Raw genomic sequence first — 18,731 nt, 5'->3', positions numbered from 1 at the left:
ACACAGAAAATATTTTTTTTTTGGTTTGGAGTGTACTTTGGTGGTTGCAGCACCCTTTATCGGTCAAGCCAGCCGGCCCTTTACTTATGACACAGGCGCACGCTTGGCACTACTTTGTTGATGCACGTGCGGCTACTGCGCACACAATTCACAAACACAGAAAATAATTTTTTTTTGGTTTGGACTGGAGTGTACTTTGGGGGTTACAGCACCCTTTAATGGTCAAGCCAGCCGGCCCTTTACTTATGACACAGGCACACGCTTGGCACTACTTTGTTGATGCACGTGCGGCTACTGCGCACACAATTCACAAACACAGAAAATATTTTTTTTTTGGTTTGGAGTGTACTTTGGGGGTAACAGCACCCTTTAACGGTCAAGCCAGCCGGCCCTTTACTTATGACACAGGCGCACGCTTGGCACTACTTTGTTGATGCACGTGCGGCTACTGCGCACACAATTCACAAACACAGAAAATATTTTTTTTTTGGTTTGGAGTGTACTTTGGTGGTTGCAGCACCCTTTATCGGTCAAGCCAGCCGGCCCTTTACTTATGACACAGGCGCACGCTTGGCACTACTTTGTTGATGCACGTGCGGCTACTGCGCACACAATTCACAAACACAGAAAATATTTTTTTTTTGGTTTGGACTGGAGTGTACTTTGGGGGTTACAGCACCCTTTAATGGTCAAGCCAGCCGGCCCTTTACTTATGACACAGGCACACGCTTGGCACTACTTTGTTGATGCACGTGCGGCTACTGCGCACACAATTCACAAACACAGAAAATATTTTTTTTTTGGTTTGGAGTGTACTTTGGGGGTTACAGCACCCTTTAACGGTCAAGCCAGCCGGCCCTTTACTTATGACACAGGCGCACGCTTGGCACTACTTTGTTGATGAACGTGCGGCTACTGCGCACACAATTCACAAACACAGAAAAAAATTTTTTTTTTGGTTTGGACTGGAGTGTACTTTGGGGGTTACAGCACCCTTTAACGGTCAAGCCAGCCGGCCTTTTACTTATGACACAGGCGCACGCTTGGCACTACTTTGTTGATGCACGTGCGGCTACTGCGCACACAATTCACAAACACACAAAAAATATTATTTTTTTAGCACTTGGGGGGAGCACCCCTGATGGACAGAGCACCCCCTGGACAACACTACAGCTCCCCTTTTGGACTGGGACACTGCACAGGACTTTGGAGTGGACACAGCCCCTATGGAGAACTGACTGCACAACACAGTCCAGCCAGCCCCTATGGACTTTGAAGTAGTGGACACAGCCTCTATTAACAACAGCAGCACAGCACAACACAGCCAGCCCCTATGGACTTTGAAGTAGTGGACAACAGCAGCACAGCGCAGCGCAGCACAGCACAACACTACTCTGCACTACACTACACTACACTACACAGCCCAGCCAGCCCTAACTCCCACCCTCCCTCTTCACTGTCCACAGCCGAGTGAGAAAATGGCGCCAACGTGGGTACCTTATATAGGATCCAAAACCCGCGAGACTCGGAAGGCAGGATGATGACGTTTTGCCTCGATTTCAGATCCGAGTCAGGCGGGAAAAGTCGAGCCTGACTCGGATCGGCCTCGGATCGGGGGGCTCGGGGGGGGTTTCGGATTTCAGAAATCCGAACCCGCTCACCCCTAGTCTAAATTACATGATTTTAGCTGTTTTTATAAGTTTTAACTGAAATCTAAGATCAAAAGCAGGAAAGAACCGAAACCCTCGAGGGTGGTTTTGCCAAAGCCAAAACTAAAAACACATGGGTCCACCCATCTCTAGTTATTTTTAGGGTTAGGGTTAGGTTTGGGGCTAGGGAGAGGTTAGGTTTAGGGATTGAGTTAGATTTAAGGTTAGGGCTAAAGTTTGGTTAGGTTTAGGGTTAAGGGTATATCGACATTCAGTGGTGACATGTTAAAAATCGACATTATGAGCATGTCCACATTTTAACCATATGAACATTTGTGAATTTCGACATTTTGCTGGTTGAACAAATATTCACGTTGACATTTTGCGTCAACATTCTAAATATCAACATCGTGAATGTAGGCATTCCATACTACTCCCATAAGAGACACTTAATTCTTCACAAAGAAGAGAATATTGAAGACTCCATCATTTCACCATTAATAGGGCTTAATAAACTCTTTGGTGAGACTAGCATAGATTTTATTTCCACCGCAAATTCACTCTCCTCTATAGGAAATACTAAATCCATTTTGCAATCCACAAGATTTCATACATATGTTCTTCCTCCTTAGATCATGTCCAAGGGCAGGATTGTGAAGGCGGAGAGACAGCCTCGGCTGGCTGGTCAACCCGTGGTGACCTTATCACTCCCTATCATCGCGGACTTTCTACCATCTTTCCGTATCATAGCCTATTACATTGCAGCAAATGAGATTGTGTCTGACTCAATCTGGGTGGATGTCATAGACTCTTGTGTAGGAACGGTGAGAAACTTTTTATATGGAGTATTTGTAAAAACTTTATATTTTTAATGTCTTGGGAATTGTAGGTATAGAGTCTACCATCAATCTAAATTCAACATTGTCATACATAACTCAGACCTCCGAGTACACATCCAAATTGGCACTCGGGCAAACTGTGCTATGATGCAAGGGTCCAACTCTATGGGGAGAATTAATTTAGCAGTTGGACTTACCACAGCCTTTTAGCTCCCAGGTTAAGAGCCCAGATTTATTTAATTGCTGCCCACAATAAGCCCAGAGGATTCACTTAACGCAGATGTCTGTTACCACCTTAAGTGCACCCTTGGGGCTTACTCCTAAATCTACACACATTAGCTTCAGGATATCATATAATAGCTCCAGGTACTTGACCAGGGAGCTAAAAGGCTTCAGTAAGTCCTATATCTGTTCACATGTTCTCAATTTGTCCCCCTCCTGCAGAGCATTGGGGTTTCCACGAAGCTGGAAAGTTGCACAATGTAGCTGAAATTCCTCCTAACTCTAATTGAGGCCAGCAGTGTCCATGTCACACAGCATAAACATCTGAGTAGATTGTCCATAGCCTTCTTTTTTTTATTTATTAATTAACATTAGTTCTTATTGATCGAATTTGTATACAAGTTACTGTATGCAGTATGGGAGATTGTTCCATCTTTTTTCATTCAAAGACATATACATGAAGAATCCATTGTTAATGCACTTCTACTGTATATTTGCCCCAAATCTTACCTACTGTATAGAATAAGCATACTGCATATACTGTTTGTGCAATTGCAGAGCGCCCGGCTCTTCGTTTATACAGAACGTTTTCTAAAGCGCTGTCATTATATTATTACACAGTTGGAAGTGAGCGGTAACACAGACCGAGACAACAGAATACAAAGCCCTACCACCTCCATGAAGCTGAAGCTGAGAGCAGATCACAAGTCCACCGTGGGACTGGTGGCCGTGGATAAAGGTGTCTTTGTGCTGAATAAAGCGTTTAAGATCACCCAGAGCAAGGTGAGGAGAGCACTGAGAGGAAAACTCATTGTCACTGATGAACCTGAGGATCTGCTGAAGGGCAACTGAGCTAGAACCAGGAGGCATACTCTACCTACAGAGTGAAAGATACAAATAGCATACATCAACTGAAACTGCCTTGGTTACAAAGCAGTAACTTCCCCTCTGCAGGGCTGGTTCAGGCTTGGGGGATGCCCTAGGCCTGGGCCCTTTCCTCCTCATGCTTTGTGCTCCACCAACCAAGGTTTCTTACAATAAGAGGTGGTGGTGGTAGGGGGAGGGGGGGGCTCCTTTGCTTGTTAGACTTGAGGTATGACACTTAGCTGTGACACCATACTCCCAGGGTATCACTGACATGGAGGGGCAGCAGCCAACAGCACCTTCATGTGAGGGCATTAAAAAGCTGGATGAGTGTGTCAGTCATTCAATACTTTAAATGTTACCACTGACACCCAAGATGACTACCTAGAATTTGTTAATAGTTGCATAAGAACTGCTTCTCCCTCTATCATTCATCTCTCTGCTATTCTGCCATTCCTACTCAAAGCAAGAACCATACCCACTAAGTCCTGGTTCCTCATTGGCACCATAATAACATAATGGCATATGAAGCCTATCAATACCACCTCAAACATTACCCAGCACTCCTTTACCTAAGTGACAACCATTCAGCTGTGATGGGTCCTTAGTGTGTACATTCTATGCCCAATACTTACCAGCTGCAGGATGACATATAACATTCTGGGCACATGAGTTACTCCCTCTCCCTCTCAGCATCACCTACGCACCTAACGCCACCATCCACAGTATCATTGTTATGTCATAAGCCTCAGTCTGGCAATTAGTTTTATTAACTATAATCTGTAGAGCTGTGCGGTTCGGTTCCCCAGAAATCCAAATCCACGCCAATCGCGGTTCTGATCTTCTTGCAGTTCGGAATTTGGGTTTTTAAATCCAAAGGACGGGTTTTGGATTGCAAAACATTGTGTGATTTTAACTGTTTTTAAAAACTTTTTGTCATTTTTTTATTTTAACCCCCCCCCTCCCCCTAGATCCAATACCAAAACTCATGAGGTTGGATTTGCAAAACCAAAATCACAACACGTAGATGAATCCAGATCCAAAACCAAAACACTGGGGGGGTCAGTGCACATTTCTAATAATCTGACACCTCTAGCATTTCCAGCTACAGCAAATCATAGTCTGTTTTACATTAGAAAGTTACCTGATGAGTTGGATGTACTGTAGAGTCAGATAAGATCAATTTCTGATGAAGATGGCAAAGCCAGGCGCTGGTTTGCATTACTGAAGTATTTTATCTATGCCCTGCCTGCTTAGGTGTGGAACATGGTGGAGAACTCCGACCTTGGGTGCTCCCCCGGGAGTGGTGCCAATAACATGGCTGTGTTTTATGATGCCGGACTGGCCCTGCAATCAAGTTTACAGCAAACGACCAAACAGAGATCAGGTGACCAATGGGCTCCTCTGCTGATCATTAGCAGGATATAGCTTACAGGCATATTTATCAACATGTGAAAATAGATTGCATTCGCCACAATGATCCTGACATCTCAATCACTGCTGTCTGACACATCATCATTAAAAAAAATCAACTTTTTGAATGCTATTTACATTTACACTAAAAAGAGAGATTTTCCTTTTTGCATATATTTTGTCACCTATCTTGGCTTCCTCTATCCAGGTTGAACGTGAGTCATTTGATCCCATTTTAAAGTTCATGTTTCGTTTTAGAGCCACAATGCGAGGTCCGTAAGGCTCGGAAGCGTCGCTCCTCAGCGTATCTGATTGAACAGAAGGCAACCTATGGTGAGACAACGGGCAGCGGGCCGTCATGTTTCTTCATATTTGTTAGTGCTTTTAAGTTTTTATTTTATATCCTTTGGATTCACAGAAAACAGGTTGAAGCTTGGCACAATCCCTTTACCTTCAATAACAGTTATCGCCGGTCCGTGGGTTGCACTTGTTGGACATTTGTAATGATCTGAATTCTTTGTCTTTAGCTGGGTGCACACTTAACTATGGACGATCGCACTACAGGCAGATCGACATATTGGGGCGGCCAGTATACTTTACACAATCCGGTGCCCAACTGCCTGATATCTCTACACGAGCCTCATCCTGCTGCATGGGGTCGCTAGCCGTATTGTCAGACTGAGCTGCATGTACGGATGATCTGACGATGCGACTGACGACCAAGCCAGAGCTCGCTTCATCGTTGGTAGTGCGTACACACTGGCCTAAGTCGATGATGTGTCGGCCCGATCCACCGGAACGGATGACATATCGTCTACATATCGGCTAATGTGTACCCAGCTTTAGCTTACAAATCAAAAACACACGCCAACCAAAACACAGCACCACAATCTGTCACAATGTGGTTTTTAGGCAACAATAAGGCACAATCTTAGGTGTATGTATATGGTTGCAGGATGTGAGGTACTCACAGGCATCTGGGTTTCAGGGAATCCTGCATCACATACCCTGCATCTAGAGTATACCTACCATGGTGCCAGCTAGTGGGTCCCACTCCTATGCAGCACTTCTTTGCAGAGATGGCACCATACAATTAAAAGTAAAGACACTGGCACAGTGCCAGAGCATTTGCTATCTTGTGTGTATGTGCCATTTTCCCAAATATCACTGGGAAGATGATGAGCATAAGGGGGAGGGGGGGTACTGATTTGACAGCACCATATAGGATGTGGAAGAGTGGGGTACGGAACCCCTCCTGGGCATTATGGACTGAATTTATAAATACTTAGGATGGTCTCAGGGCATTGATGACTTCTTAATAATTCATGGCCATTCATTCTTGAATGACTTCTCATTGTTATAGTGAGACTTTGATATCACACATGTGCACTAACTTTGACTTTGATCTCACACATGTGCACTAACACTGCTGGGGTGGGTCCTGGCAGTGCAAGTTTTCGCTTTTCACTTTTCAAAGCAGCTGTACCCCACACCGGAGGAATTTTGAATCACTCTTGTGATTTTAGTACCTGACGTTGCAACGCGAAGCAAGTTGGATACCAAAATAACGGAGTTGTTAAGGGCATATTCATCCAATAAGTTTATATGCATGGTGCTAGACCTGATACGTGATTCTCATTGCAACATTATGTGTTTCAGCTTCCAAGTATAAAGATGCTGCACGGAAATGCTGCTACGATGGCACGGTGGAGAACCCGATGGGTCACAGCTGTGAGCGACGAGCACAGAATATCTTAGATGGGAAAGAATGTGCAGATGCTTTCCTGGACTGCTGCAACTATTTTAAGAAGCTGAGGGAAGATGACAAATATTTAAAAGAGACGGATGAATATGGACGAAGTGAGCGTTAAATACACACTGGAAGCTGTTCATAGTGGAACAAAAGACTCCCACTATTAAAGGGATGCTAAACGTAATGTACACATTGCTGGAATGGAATGTGTAACAGTTCCCATAACTTGGCAGCAGTTAAAGGGCTCATGTTCCCTTCACAGTGAAAACGATTCTGCATATCAGTTTGATTGCAAACATCCTGGGCCTTATTCTGCTTTGCACGCTGCTGCACGTCTTTTGCAATAGATTATGGCCCTGATTCAGAGCCGGACGCTCTGACCAGAGCGCTCGCTCTGAATCAGGGCCCACCTCCATAAATACGGAGCGTCCTCCTGGACGCTCGTATAGCTGTGGGTCACCACCCACAGCATATACGAGCATGCAGGATGATGGTCGCGATGGTCCGCGACCATCGCCACTGCGAGCAGAAGCCTGCGGTTGAGTTTCTCAACCGCAAGGCCAGGAGTGATTTTGGCTCTATCAGAGCCAAAATCACTCCCACTGACATCACTAGTGATGTCAGTGGGGCCGGCTTCCGACGGTAGGCGTTCCCTTGGGATCGCCTCCGTCTGGCAGGCACGCCCCCGGCACGCCCACCAAAGGGGACGTGCTGTCAATCAACATCGACAGCACGCCCCCTTTGATCAGATACTACGAGCGAAGGAAAGTCCTTCGCTCGTCGCGTCTCGCGCATGCGCATGACGGAGCTCCCTCCGTCGTGCGCATGCGCAGTGCAGACCATCGACCCACTTGCGAGCGGACAGCCGCTCGCGAGTGGGTCTGAATCAGGGCCTATGTTAGTATAGGCACTTCTGAACGTGCATGGGCTGGTACACACACTTTGAATGGCTTCACCATCCTCATGCTTTGTGCAGGATCTCCATCATCATAGTATGGTCCCCAATGTGAATGATGAAGTATCCGAGTGTGCAAACAGATCATCAGCATTCCCACGGCACGCCCATGAGATGGACCATCCCCGTGCATCTCAATAGCCACCTCCCCCCAGTCACCATCCAGGAATAGCCAATGCATTTCAGACTACGTGAGCCTCTATTGTTACTGCACGTGCAGTGCAAGTTATTATAGGGGATTTTGCGCATGCGCAGAAGCAAAAAAATAAATAAATAAATCACCCATTTACGTAAACATCGGCAAAGCGTCCAACTCAGATTCAGAGAGATTGAGAGAATGATACTTGTTCAGCTCATTTAAAAAGACTTAGGGGTTGATTCAGCAGAGGACGGATCTGCTATTGCAGCTGTTAACGTGGTAGAAGCTGTGATAGCTGAAATAATGGTAAAGCTGCAGGAGGCTTGGACGCAGCAACTGATCATCTGCAATCCCATCGGCCAGCTGAGTGACCATGGGGTCAAGCAAACCGAGGCAAGGAAATCACAGAGATCCTTGCCTCCACACTCCCCCCCCCGAAACCCAACTGTGGCCTCCGTTTTGGTAAAACTGAGGCTGTCGCTGCCCCCTCCCCGTCTGGAAACGGCAGCAGACCGTCAATCACTGACAGTCTGCTGCCGGACTGCGTGCGACATTGCAGGCACGTTCTGCACGTGCGCAGATTCCAGGCCATCGGGATTCACCCGCTTTGTCCATTGTTTATACGTGACATAGACCCTTTCATGTCTTCTGTAAAACATTATGGGGCTTATTCAAAGGTGCACGCACCACCGATATCGGATGTAATGGAGCAATTTTTTGCTAATGTGCGAGCATGCATCTAAATCGCACAAAGTCTTTGCCCCATTTGTGTCCGTACAGAGTCGCAGTTGCGGTAACAGTGAGGTCACTTAGCACCGTGGTGTGAGTCAGTGAAAGGTGGTTACGTACACAGGCTCTCAACTGCTCACACAGAAGACCACACTCGGTCAGAGAAACTGAATGGGCCATAGGGCTGGTGCAAGTTTTCAATGTTGGGTCTAAAGATACACCAATGGCATTACAGTGTGTATGAAGGCTGGAAGCAGGCGTCTCAGTTCTCACACAGTCGGGCAAAGAGGTATACCCCAGGGAAAAACTGTGTAGAGGCATTTGCAGAGTTTCTGGAGGGTGACCGCCAACAGATGCAGCCTCTTCTATGTCCACTTTCTGAATCAACCTTTGTATGTGACTTTGAAAGCTTTGTTGGCAGGGTTTAGGTTTAGGCCCCAAAATGTCCATCAATAGGGTTTTCGAGAAGAACTTTGTACATTCTGTTCTCACAAGCTTACAAGACTCATATAGATTTCATTAGCTTTTTATATATAGTCACTTATTTTAGGTGTATTGCTTTTGTGCATAGAAATACAGTTCATTCTCAAGTTAAGACATCTCACTTTTTCTGCTGCAGGTGACTCGGACGAGGACTACATTGACAGTGGCGAAATTTCCTCCAGATCAGAGTTTCCTGAGTCTTGGTTCTGGAAAATAGAACAAATGACGGAAAGACCTGATAATAAAGGGTATTTTCAGAAATGTATATTTATCCTTTTCTAGATGTCCATTACCAAGAGTCCTCTGATTCAGAGGAGGACGCATTTCATGCGTGGCTACGATTTCTCTCAGATTTGCAAGTGCAAAAATATGCAAATTTGAGCTGACCACCGTGCGACGGACTGAGAAAAACCTGCAACCCCCACTTTGCATATCTCAGCAATGCTCAACTGTGTTGGTGGTTCCAAACATTCCACCATCAACCGTAACATCGACTCCTGGAGCGGCCTCAACCTGGCGAGCAGTCTCCCCTGTAATTTTCTCAAAATATGCCCACTGTGGATCGCAGATGCTATCTCAAGTCATTGCGATGTCATATGCTAAGGTGTACGCCATCGGTTAGCAGTGCACGCGCTAACTAAGGGCTTCCGAGACTTTTTGCGAACATGCAGTAGCAAATAATCGCTCCACTGAGCAAACATTGGTACTGCGTGTACCTCTGATTTAGGCCCCTAGTCTATTTATTGCACTGAGATCAGCCAAGGCTTCTGAGTAAATGGCAGTTTTCACCGGAGAATGGCGATTAGAACACTCTCGACAATTTTATGACAGCGTTAATGCATGTGGCATATGGCCTTAACGGATTTATCATGAACCTTCTGCTGTCTCTCCTCACTGATGCTGGAAGGAGACGTGGCTGCGCTTATCCTGCTGGGATATCCCTGGGTCATGGCCGTGCCTCTTCCCAGCATCACTGAGGTGAGACAGGGCCATCCTGGACAATCGATGTGCTGCCCTGTAAGCAGAACACTGAGAAATGAAACACTGCCCATGGGGCTCAGGAAGGTGACTGGCCGTCATGCTCTGGGTAGTGGGTGGGGAAGGTGGAGGAACCTATGGAAATCTTGCTATAGGGCCCCCATAAGTCTAGCTATGCCCCTGTTGAATAAAAAGTTTATGCTCTTCACAAAATATGTTGTTCTACCGGTTATATTGAGGTTTTACCATGCAATACTTTTCCAGCCATTATATCACAGTATTCTAAAGCTCCCATAGTGACCTTTTCTCATGAGTCGTAACTTACTTTGGAATTAAAACCGATTTAAACCTTTTTCAATCTAGTGCTGGGATCGGACCCTCTCTTTTCTCTTCTCCCATAGTAAAAACCCTTATTTCAGTGAGAAACAAATATTTTTCTCCTGTCACTCAAAAAGTGCTATTGAGCACTTGAGGTGTTAAAATGCAAAGATCGGTCAATACTAACATTGCCGCAACCCTGGAGCTCATTAAAACCCTAAAAATGTCAATAGTTGCCTGTGAAAAAGGTCAAATGCAAAGTTATGTATAACTGGCAAAAATGGAGCTTAAGCTGGATACATGTTAGACAATACGTAGTCTGATCCGGCGGATCTGGGCAACATATCGTCCATGTCGGCAAGTGTGTATGCGCTAGGACCGACCATGCGCGGTCTCACAGGCTCATTCATCGCATCGACAGTTCGAGCCTCCATGCTGCTCAATCTGTCAATTTGATGAACGACCCCAAGCTTGTGGAGGTGGCTGGTGAACAACGTATTGTGCGGTCGTTAGTGTGTGATGGAGAATTGCAGCCAAATATGTTTATTTGCTTGAACACCACAACAATCAGCTGATAGAATGGTCTGAAAGATACGCACTAGTGTGGCAATGCCTGCTTAATAGGCTCCTCTCAATTTAAAAGCTAGGGGAATCCTAAATGTAAATTGTAAACACTGGAAGGTTGTCACTGCATCTAACTAGACAGTCTGCACAGTCATCTTATGATACTACTCTCCACTGTCACAAGGTCCAATTGGTTTAAGCTACTACTTGCCACTGGTACTACAACAATCAGCTTAAACCAGAGATGTGCCAGTGTTTTGGTTTTGGTAAAACCATACTCAAATATTTTAGCTTGGTTTGGGATTTCCGAACTCAATTGTAGACCCGAGGTGGGGACTCAGTTCTAATTGGAACCCCAAAAGGTATCCAAGCAAGGGTCAGTTCGACTCAGAACCACAAACTTCGGGTGTGTTCGGTTTTCAGAAACTGAACCGTTCATCTCTAGCTTAAACTATTACTCACCACTGCATAATGTCTACATTCAATCTTCTGGCTTATGTAAACCAAAAGCTCCCGAGACAAAGAGGTCCATGTATTTCTTTTAATAGGAGAGAGTAGTTCATCTGGAGTTTTATATTGGCAAAACAGTGACATAAAATTGTCAAATAGCACGACAAATATTAAGATATAAATGTTGTCCCCATCATTAAATCCCCGCTTTGATTAAAATTTGCATTTTCATGTTGTTCTGTGTTTAACCGCTCATTCCATGATGTTATTATGTGCTATAAGGATAATCTGGGTGCCTTAGAGCTCGTCTCATGTGAAGGCTTCCTGCATTGGATTTGATAGATACTGTATCTTAGTTGGCACAATTACCTTAAGAATAGAGAAGATGAGAAGCAAAATTTATAGGCAACTTTTTATTTGCATTTCACGTATGTCCTTCCCTGTGATTGCGTAACCATTAGATTGTTATTTTCTTTCTATGTAGTGTTTCAACCAAGGTTCTCAGTGTCTTCTTGAAAGACTCAATCACCACCTGGGAGGTCCTGGCTGTGAGTCTATCAGAGAATAAAGGTAACGGCAGCAATAAATTATTTTCCATCTATTTGTAGAAAAAAATGCCTGGTGTCCATGATAATATTGTAAATATCTCTATCTACAGTCGTTAGAATATTAGTTCTGTTTTGATTGTATGAAGGCTCGAAGCTACTATAGATACGGCCAAATTATTAATATGTTGTATTCATGTTTAGGATTATTTAGAATTAGAATGATGTTCCCACATTTAGGATGTGTATTATGTAGGATTAGGGTAATGTTTCCACATGTAGGATGTGTATGATGTGATATCAGGGTGAGCCCAAAGTGAACACCAGTGTTACCGGTACTTTGGGTGCCCACACTCTGGTGGTCAATATGCTGCATTCTGATGTAATGGTCTGTTTTCTTTCTGTCAGTGTTATCTGCATGACCCTTGCGGCGACTGTTTGTAACATGGAAATCAGGTGTTAGCTCATCCTGGCCAATCACCGGAATACGTGACCGGCATGAGGGAGGAGCACAATGATGCGTTTCATCCATGTGATTGGCCCACTTTGAGAAAGTCCAATCACAAACATTTCAGTGTGCTCCTCCCTCAACAGGAGGAGGAGGGGTTGTGCGTAAATCGCTTCTCCAGCCTCACACAGCAAGCGAGAGCATTCCCACCCTACCATTCCTCAGAAATTGTGGGACTATACTGGGGACATACATACAGTACATACATAGTCACATAGATACACCTATTCACATACATACTGTCACACACACATATATATATATATATATATATATATATATCATATGCAAAAAGATGTAGGCGGCACTGCAGGTCTTAAACTAACGTTGTTTAATGTGCCATTGAACCGCGTTAATTTAAGACCTGCAGTGCCACCTACATATTGCACATTTTGCATATGATATCCATAACGAAGGAGGGCATGTAGGCAATATAGGACAAAGCTAAGTGGAGTGCTGTACCGATTGGACCTGTATATATATATATATATATATATAGTCACAAATTCATACCTACGTACATAGATACATACATACATACAATCAGTCACATACTAAAACACATACAGTACATACAATCACACACTAATATACACACATACATACAGTCAGATACATATGCTCACACACTTATACACACATACAGTCACATACTTATTCACATACATGCAGCTACACACTAATGCACAGACATACAGTCATGCACCTATAAACATACATAGGGGTAAATTTGCTAAGAATCGTGTTGGCCCGAGATGCCATTCATGGGTGTGTTTGGCCAGTTTTGCAAACATGGAGATTTACTAAAGACACACACGGGCCTAAAATCATGATTTCCTTCTGCAAAACACCGGTGAAAACACAAATAGAAGTAAACACACCATCAGACCAACTCGCAAGTACTTTTCATAGGCAGGAACACATTTACCAAGAATTGATATTGCAAATACGGGTGTAAATTAATCAAATTTGGTCCAAATTAGAAGGTAAAAATACACCCTCTCCTGAGCAGCGTGTTTAGCAGAAACATACACACGTCAGTGTGATTCTTGCATGTTTCTGACTATAATAAAATAAAAAAATGGTTAATATTAAAATAAAAATGGCATGGGGTCTCCCCTCCCAAGCAAAACCAGCACTGGTCCCGGTTCAGGGAAAAATGGCCTGGGGGTCCCACATATTTCAATGAACCAGCAGTTTTGGAAATACGGGGAAAATTGTGTAGGGTTCCCCTGTAATTCCATCAACCAGCACCAGGCTATAGTGGGGGTGTAGTGCCACAGGCGGGGGACACCCTTCAATAACGGGGCCCCCCCCTCTCCAGGTTGACCTAAGCCATAGCTAAAGCTGCTATCCCCTGCACCTCTGGCCAATTGATGTAGGGCTGATGAGTGTAAAGAACAGATTTAAACTAATATTGCTTTTTATATAGGGGGACATTTTCTAGGATGCTATAGAGAAATAATAGGTAAAATGTGATTGGTTACTACGGGCAACACCACCTTTTCTAATTTGTAGAAGCTCTAGTAAATCTACCTTCTTTTATCCCTAGGAGATAAGAGAGGTCCACCAACTAATAATAGGGCGGGATGTACTAATGCGCTGTACCGCGACTTCGGGTACATACCGCGGTTCATTACCATGTAATGTACCAAGAATTGTCCAAAGGACAGCTCTCCCGATAAGGCGCTACCCATCGGGATGAAGCACCAGAATGCAGCGCATTCCAGGTGCTTAGTACATTCGAGGATTTGGTAAAACCCCCGAAAACTGCATTTTCGTGGGTTTTACCGCATTTTTAGCTTTAGTACATCCCGGCCCCTGTTGCATAGTAGTAGCCATTCTATCACATCTCAGGATCCTTTACATTAAATCCCACAGTCCCCATCACTTTACACTCAGGGAAGGACGACAAATCCCATAATGTCCATTACATTACACCCCCACACCCACCGCATTTCTTATTAATCACAGCAGTGTCCATCATCTTACACCCAACAGTACTCATCACATGACCCAGCAGTGCCAATCACGTTACACCTAATTTTGTTCAGGACTTTACACCTAGCAGTCACCAAAAGATGTCCCCCAATATATTGTCTTTGCCAGAACACATCACATCTGTTGTGTTGCCACTCATTGATTAATTGATGCTACAACCAGTACTGTAAGAACAATTACTTAATTACTAACACTCCCACCAGTTTCATCTGCTTTTCTTATCACTCAGCCCCTTGCCCTATGGCGCACCTATAACATCATTTTGGAATACAGGGCCTGATTGATCACTCGATCAATGAAAAATAAACTGGGTCTATTGAAAACCCTTATGCAGTATGGAATGTGTTGAAATGTATGTTTAGTTATATGGTGGTTACATTTGTGATTCAGGCTAAAGATGATCATTATCTTGCATACAGGTATTTGTGTTGCCAAGCCTTATGAGATCCAGGTAATGAAGGACTTTTTTATTGACCTGAAGCTGCCCTACTCTGTGGTGAGGAATGAGCAAGTGGAAATCCGAGCCGTCCTCTTTAACTATGGCAATGACGACATCAAGGTACAGGCAGAATTGTGGGGGTTGTTAGTCAATTGCAATTATTTATTACATATGACTGCCGCCAATGACTGCCACCTCCCCCCCTCTGGTTACAACATCTCACTCCAGAATCCAAGATTTCTCCCGTGCGTCCCCCCATAATTGAAACAACTGTCAGGTTGTGGCCTAGAATCGGCCGTTACTCACCGCGATGCCCACTTCCCCTGATCCCTTGGGTGGTCTGACGCCAGGTGCAGCAGCGGGTGACACGCTGATCATTATTCTTAGCGCCATGTGGACATCCGTGTGCCGCGCCGTGCCTTGGTTACTGCGGTCGCCGTCATGGACACAGCCATGACAGTTCACATCACCTGACTACCCTTTACCCAATGGTAGCATGGTAGTGGTCAGCTGACGCTGTCCACCTATGATCTGCTACCTTAGGATATAAAGCCTGTCACTGGACGGAAGGAAGTTGCCTGTGCAATGTTGTCGCTATCCAGTGTATACCTTGTTCCAGGTCCTCTCCTCGTGTTATCGTTGTGTCTACCAGTGCCAACTCTTGTGCAACAGAGCATCCTAACATCTTGCCTGTGTGCTGACAAGCACCACTTCTTTGTGCAACAGTGAGTCCTGTAACATCTCACCTGTGTACGGAACAGTTGCCACTTCTTTGTGCAAAAGTGCGTCCTGTAACCTCTCGCCTGTGTACGGAACAATTGCCACCTCTTTGTGCAAAAGTGCGTCCTGTAACATCTCGCCTGTGTACGGAACAATTGCCACCTCTTTGTGCAAGAGTGCGTCCTGTAACATCTCGCCTGTGTACGGAACAATTGCCACCTCTTTGTGCAAAAGTGCATCCTGTAACCTCTCGCCTGTGTACGGAACAATTGCCACCTCTTTGTGCAAAAGTGCGTCCTGTAACATCTCGCCTGTGTACGGAACAATTGCCACTTCTTTGTGCAAAAGTGCATCCTGTAACCTCTCGCCTGTGTACGGAACAATTGCCACCTCTTTGTGCAAAAGTGCATCCTGTAACATCTCGCCTGTGTACGGAACAATTGCCACCTCTTTGTGCAAAAGTGCATCCTGTAACCTCTTGCCTGTGTACGGAACAATTGCCACCTCTTTGTGCAAAAGTGCGTCCTGTAACATCTCGCCTGTGTACGGAACAATTGCCACTTCTTTGTGCAAAAGTGCATCCTGTAACCTCTCGCCTGTGTACGGAACAATTGCCACCTCTTTGTGCAAAAGTGCATCCTGTAACCTCTCGCCTGTGTACGGAACAATTGCCACTTCTTTGTGCAAAAGTGCATCCTGTAACCTCTCGCCTGTGTACGGAACAATTGCCACCTCTTTGTGCAAAAGTGCGTCCTGTAACATCTCGCCTGTGTACGGAACAATTGCCACCTCTTTGTGCAAAAGTGCATCCTGTAACCTCTCGCCTGTGTACGGAACAATTGCCACCTCTTTGTGCAAAAGTGCGTCCTGTAACATCTCGCCTGTGTACGGAACAATTGCCACTTCTTTGTGCAAAAGTGCATCCTGTAACCTCTCGCCTGTGTACGGAACAATTGCCACCTCTTTGTGCAAAAGTGCATCCTGTAACCTCTCGCCTGTGTACGGAACAATTGCCACCTCTTTGTGCAAAAGTGCATCCTGTAACCTCTCGCCTGTGTACGGAACAATTGCCACCTCTTTGTGCAAAAGTGCGTCCTGTAACATCTCGCCTGTGTACGGAACAATTGCCACCTCTTTGTGCAAAAGTGCGTCCTGTAACCTCTCGCCTGTGTACGGAACAATTGCCACCTCTTTGTGCAAAAGTGCGTCCTGTAACCTCTCGCCTGTGTACGGAACAATTGCCACCTCTTTGTGCAAAAGTGCATCCTGTAACCTCTCGCCTGTGTGCCGAACAGCTGCCAACTCCTCGTGCAACAGTGCATCCTAAACATCTCGCCTGTGTGCTTAGCAAGTGCTTATCTATTGTGCAACAGAGCGTATTGACAGCATTTCCTGCGTGACCAGCTTGTGCCCTTGGTGCGCAATTTGGCGTCAGGACATCACTCCGGAGTACATCACTAGTGCCACCCCTTGGTGCTACTCTGCATCAAACCACCTTAATTTGTGTATTATTACAAGTGCCACCTTCCGGCGCAATCATGCATCATAGACCTCTCCAGTGTACAAATAGCATCTACTCATTGGTGCAGTATACTTCTTACAGAAGTAGTTCTCGAGGGCCATTGTAGTAATTTCTCTACTCCTGTGGGTACCAGACACCTGACCAAAGGACTGCGACCTACCAGTTGGGTGCAGCATAAATACTAGAGATGTGCACCGACCCTCGTTTTTTGGTTTTGGATCTGGATCCCCCCTGGTTTTGGATCTGAATTGGTTTTGCCAAAACACCTCTGTGTTTTGTTTTCGTGTTTTGGTTTTGGATCTGGATTTTTTCTTAAAAAATCATAAAAACAGCTAAAATCACATAAAATGGGCCTGTTTTTGTTCCTACAGTATAATTAACCTCAATAACATTTATTTCCAGTAATTTACAATCAGTTTTGACCACCTCACAATATTATTTGCTTCATCTAGTTAAGGCCACAAGGTTGCATCCAGCTAGCTGGCTGACTAAACTAAGTGACACAGTGGGCGGCACTAACATGTGGCAGTTCAGCTTCTAATTTCCAACACGGATACAGTGTGTTATACAGTGTGGGTTGGATACACCAATAGTGCACTTACTGTGACAACAGTGTAGGCAGAGCGGGGTTGCTGACGGTATTCTCAGTACATGGAATGGCAGTGCTGCGGTGCTGGCAGTGTCCTCAGTGAAGGGTACCGGTGATGTCGGCAGTGCGGGGGTGCCAGCGGTGTCTTTAGTGCAGGTTTGCTGGCTGTGTTGGCAGTGCGGGGGTGCCAGCGGTGTCTTTAGTGCAGGTTTGCTGGCTGTGTTGGCAGTGCAGGGGTTGCTGGCGGTGTCCTCAGTACATGGAATGGCAGTGCTGCGGTGCTGGCAGTGTTCTCAGTGAAGGGTACTGGTGGTGTCAGCAGAGCGGGGGTGCCAGCAGTGTCCTCAGTGCATGTTTGCTGACTGTGTCGGCAGTGCAGGGGTGTTCTCAATGCAGGGTGCCGGCGGTGTCTGCAGATCGGGGGTGCCGGCGGTGACCTCAGTGCATTTGTGCTGACAGTGCAGGGTGCTGGTGGTGTCCTCAGTGTGGTTATGTCGGCAGTGTGGGCTTCGCTCGGATCGCCCCGGATCCCTTCAATTTGGGTGGGTTCGGATCTCTGAGATCTGAACCCGCTCATCTCTAATAAATATCCATATCCCGCTTGGAGGGGTCACTGGTGAACACCTCCCGGCTGGTTAGATTCCGCACCTTTGGTCGGGTCTCGCCAAGATCTGGTATTCGTGGATGAGGAGATCTTATATACAGAACCCACGCCTCCAATTTATTTCCCAGTCCGGGACCCAGCTTCCATCCCATCAGCAGAGGGGTTCTACACAGCCGGTCGTGACAGCAACATCCTTTCTTCCATCTGACTATCCCCCAGCCCGCCTTGCTTGAATCGGGCACTGAAAACCCACCATCCACCACTTAACCATGTCACCACGTAGTCTACCTTACACTCTTGCATTCTCCAATTCTCTCACCCCTGCTTCTGCCCGTAGCTCCCCTTACACTGGCTCACTCCTTATGTCTGTTTGTCTTCCCATTCCCTCAAGACTGTAAGCTCTATGAGCAAGACCCTCCCCTTACCTGTTCTCATTACCTACTTCTC

At 45.6% G+C, this 18,731-nt stretch overlaps 1 protein-coding gene across 1 annotated transcript in view; it reads left to right on the top strand.

Moving 5' to 3' along the window:
* LOC148454324 (A.superbus venom factor 1-like) overlaps positions 1-18,731 on the top strand; it is a 91,818-nt gene that overhangs the window by 38,971 nt on the left and 34,116 nt on the right. The window contains exons 13-20 of the mRNA XM_088461036.1: positions 2,282-2,473; positions 3,332-3,493; positions 4,832-4,961; positions 5,246-5,320; positions 6,647-6,847; positions 9,183-9,294; positions 11,841-11,926; positions 14,830-14,969. Coding sequence (XP_088317162.1) covers positions 2,282-2,473; positions 3,332-3,493; positions 4,832-4,961; positions 5,246-5,320; positions 6,647-6,847; positions 9,183-9,294; positions 11,841-11,926; positions 14,830-14,969 — 1,098 coding nt within the window. The remainder of the gene's footprint in view (positions 1-2,281; positions 2,474-3,331; positions 3,494-4,831; positions 4,962-5,245; positions 5,321-6,646; positions 6,848-9,182; positions 9,295-11,840; positions 11,927-14,829; positions 14,970-18,731) is intronic.

The sequence above is a fragment of the Taudactylus pleione genome, unplaced genomic scaffold, assembly GCF_031769625.1.
Source record: "Taudactylus pleione unplaced genomic scaffold, aTauple2 ptg001005l, whole genome shotgun sequence".
NCBI lineage: Eukaryota > Metazoa > Chordata > Amphibia > Anura > Myobatrachidae > Taudactylus > Taudactylus pleione.
This window is presented reverse-complemented; position numbering and strand designations above follow the sequence as displayed.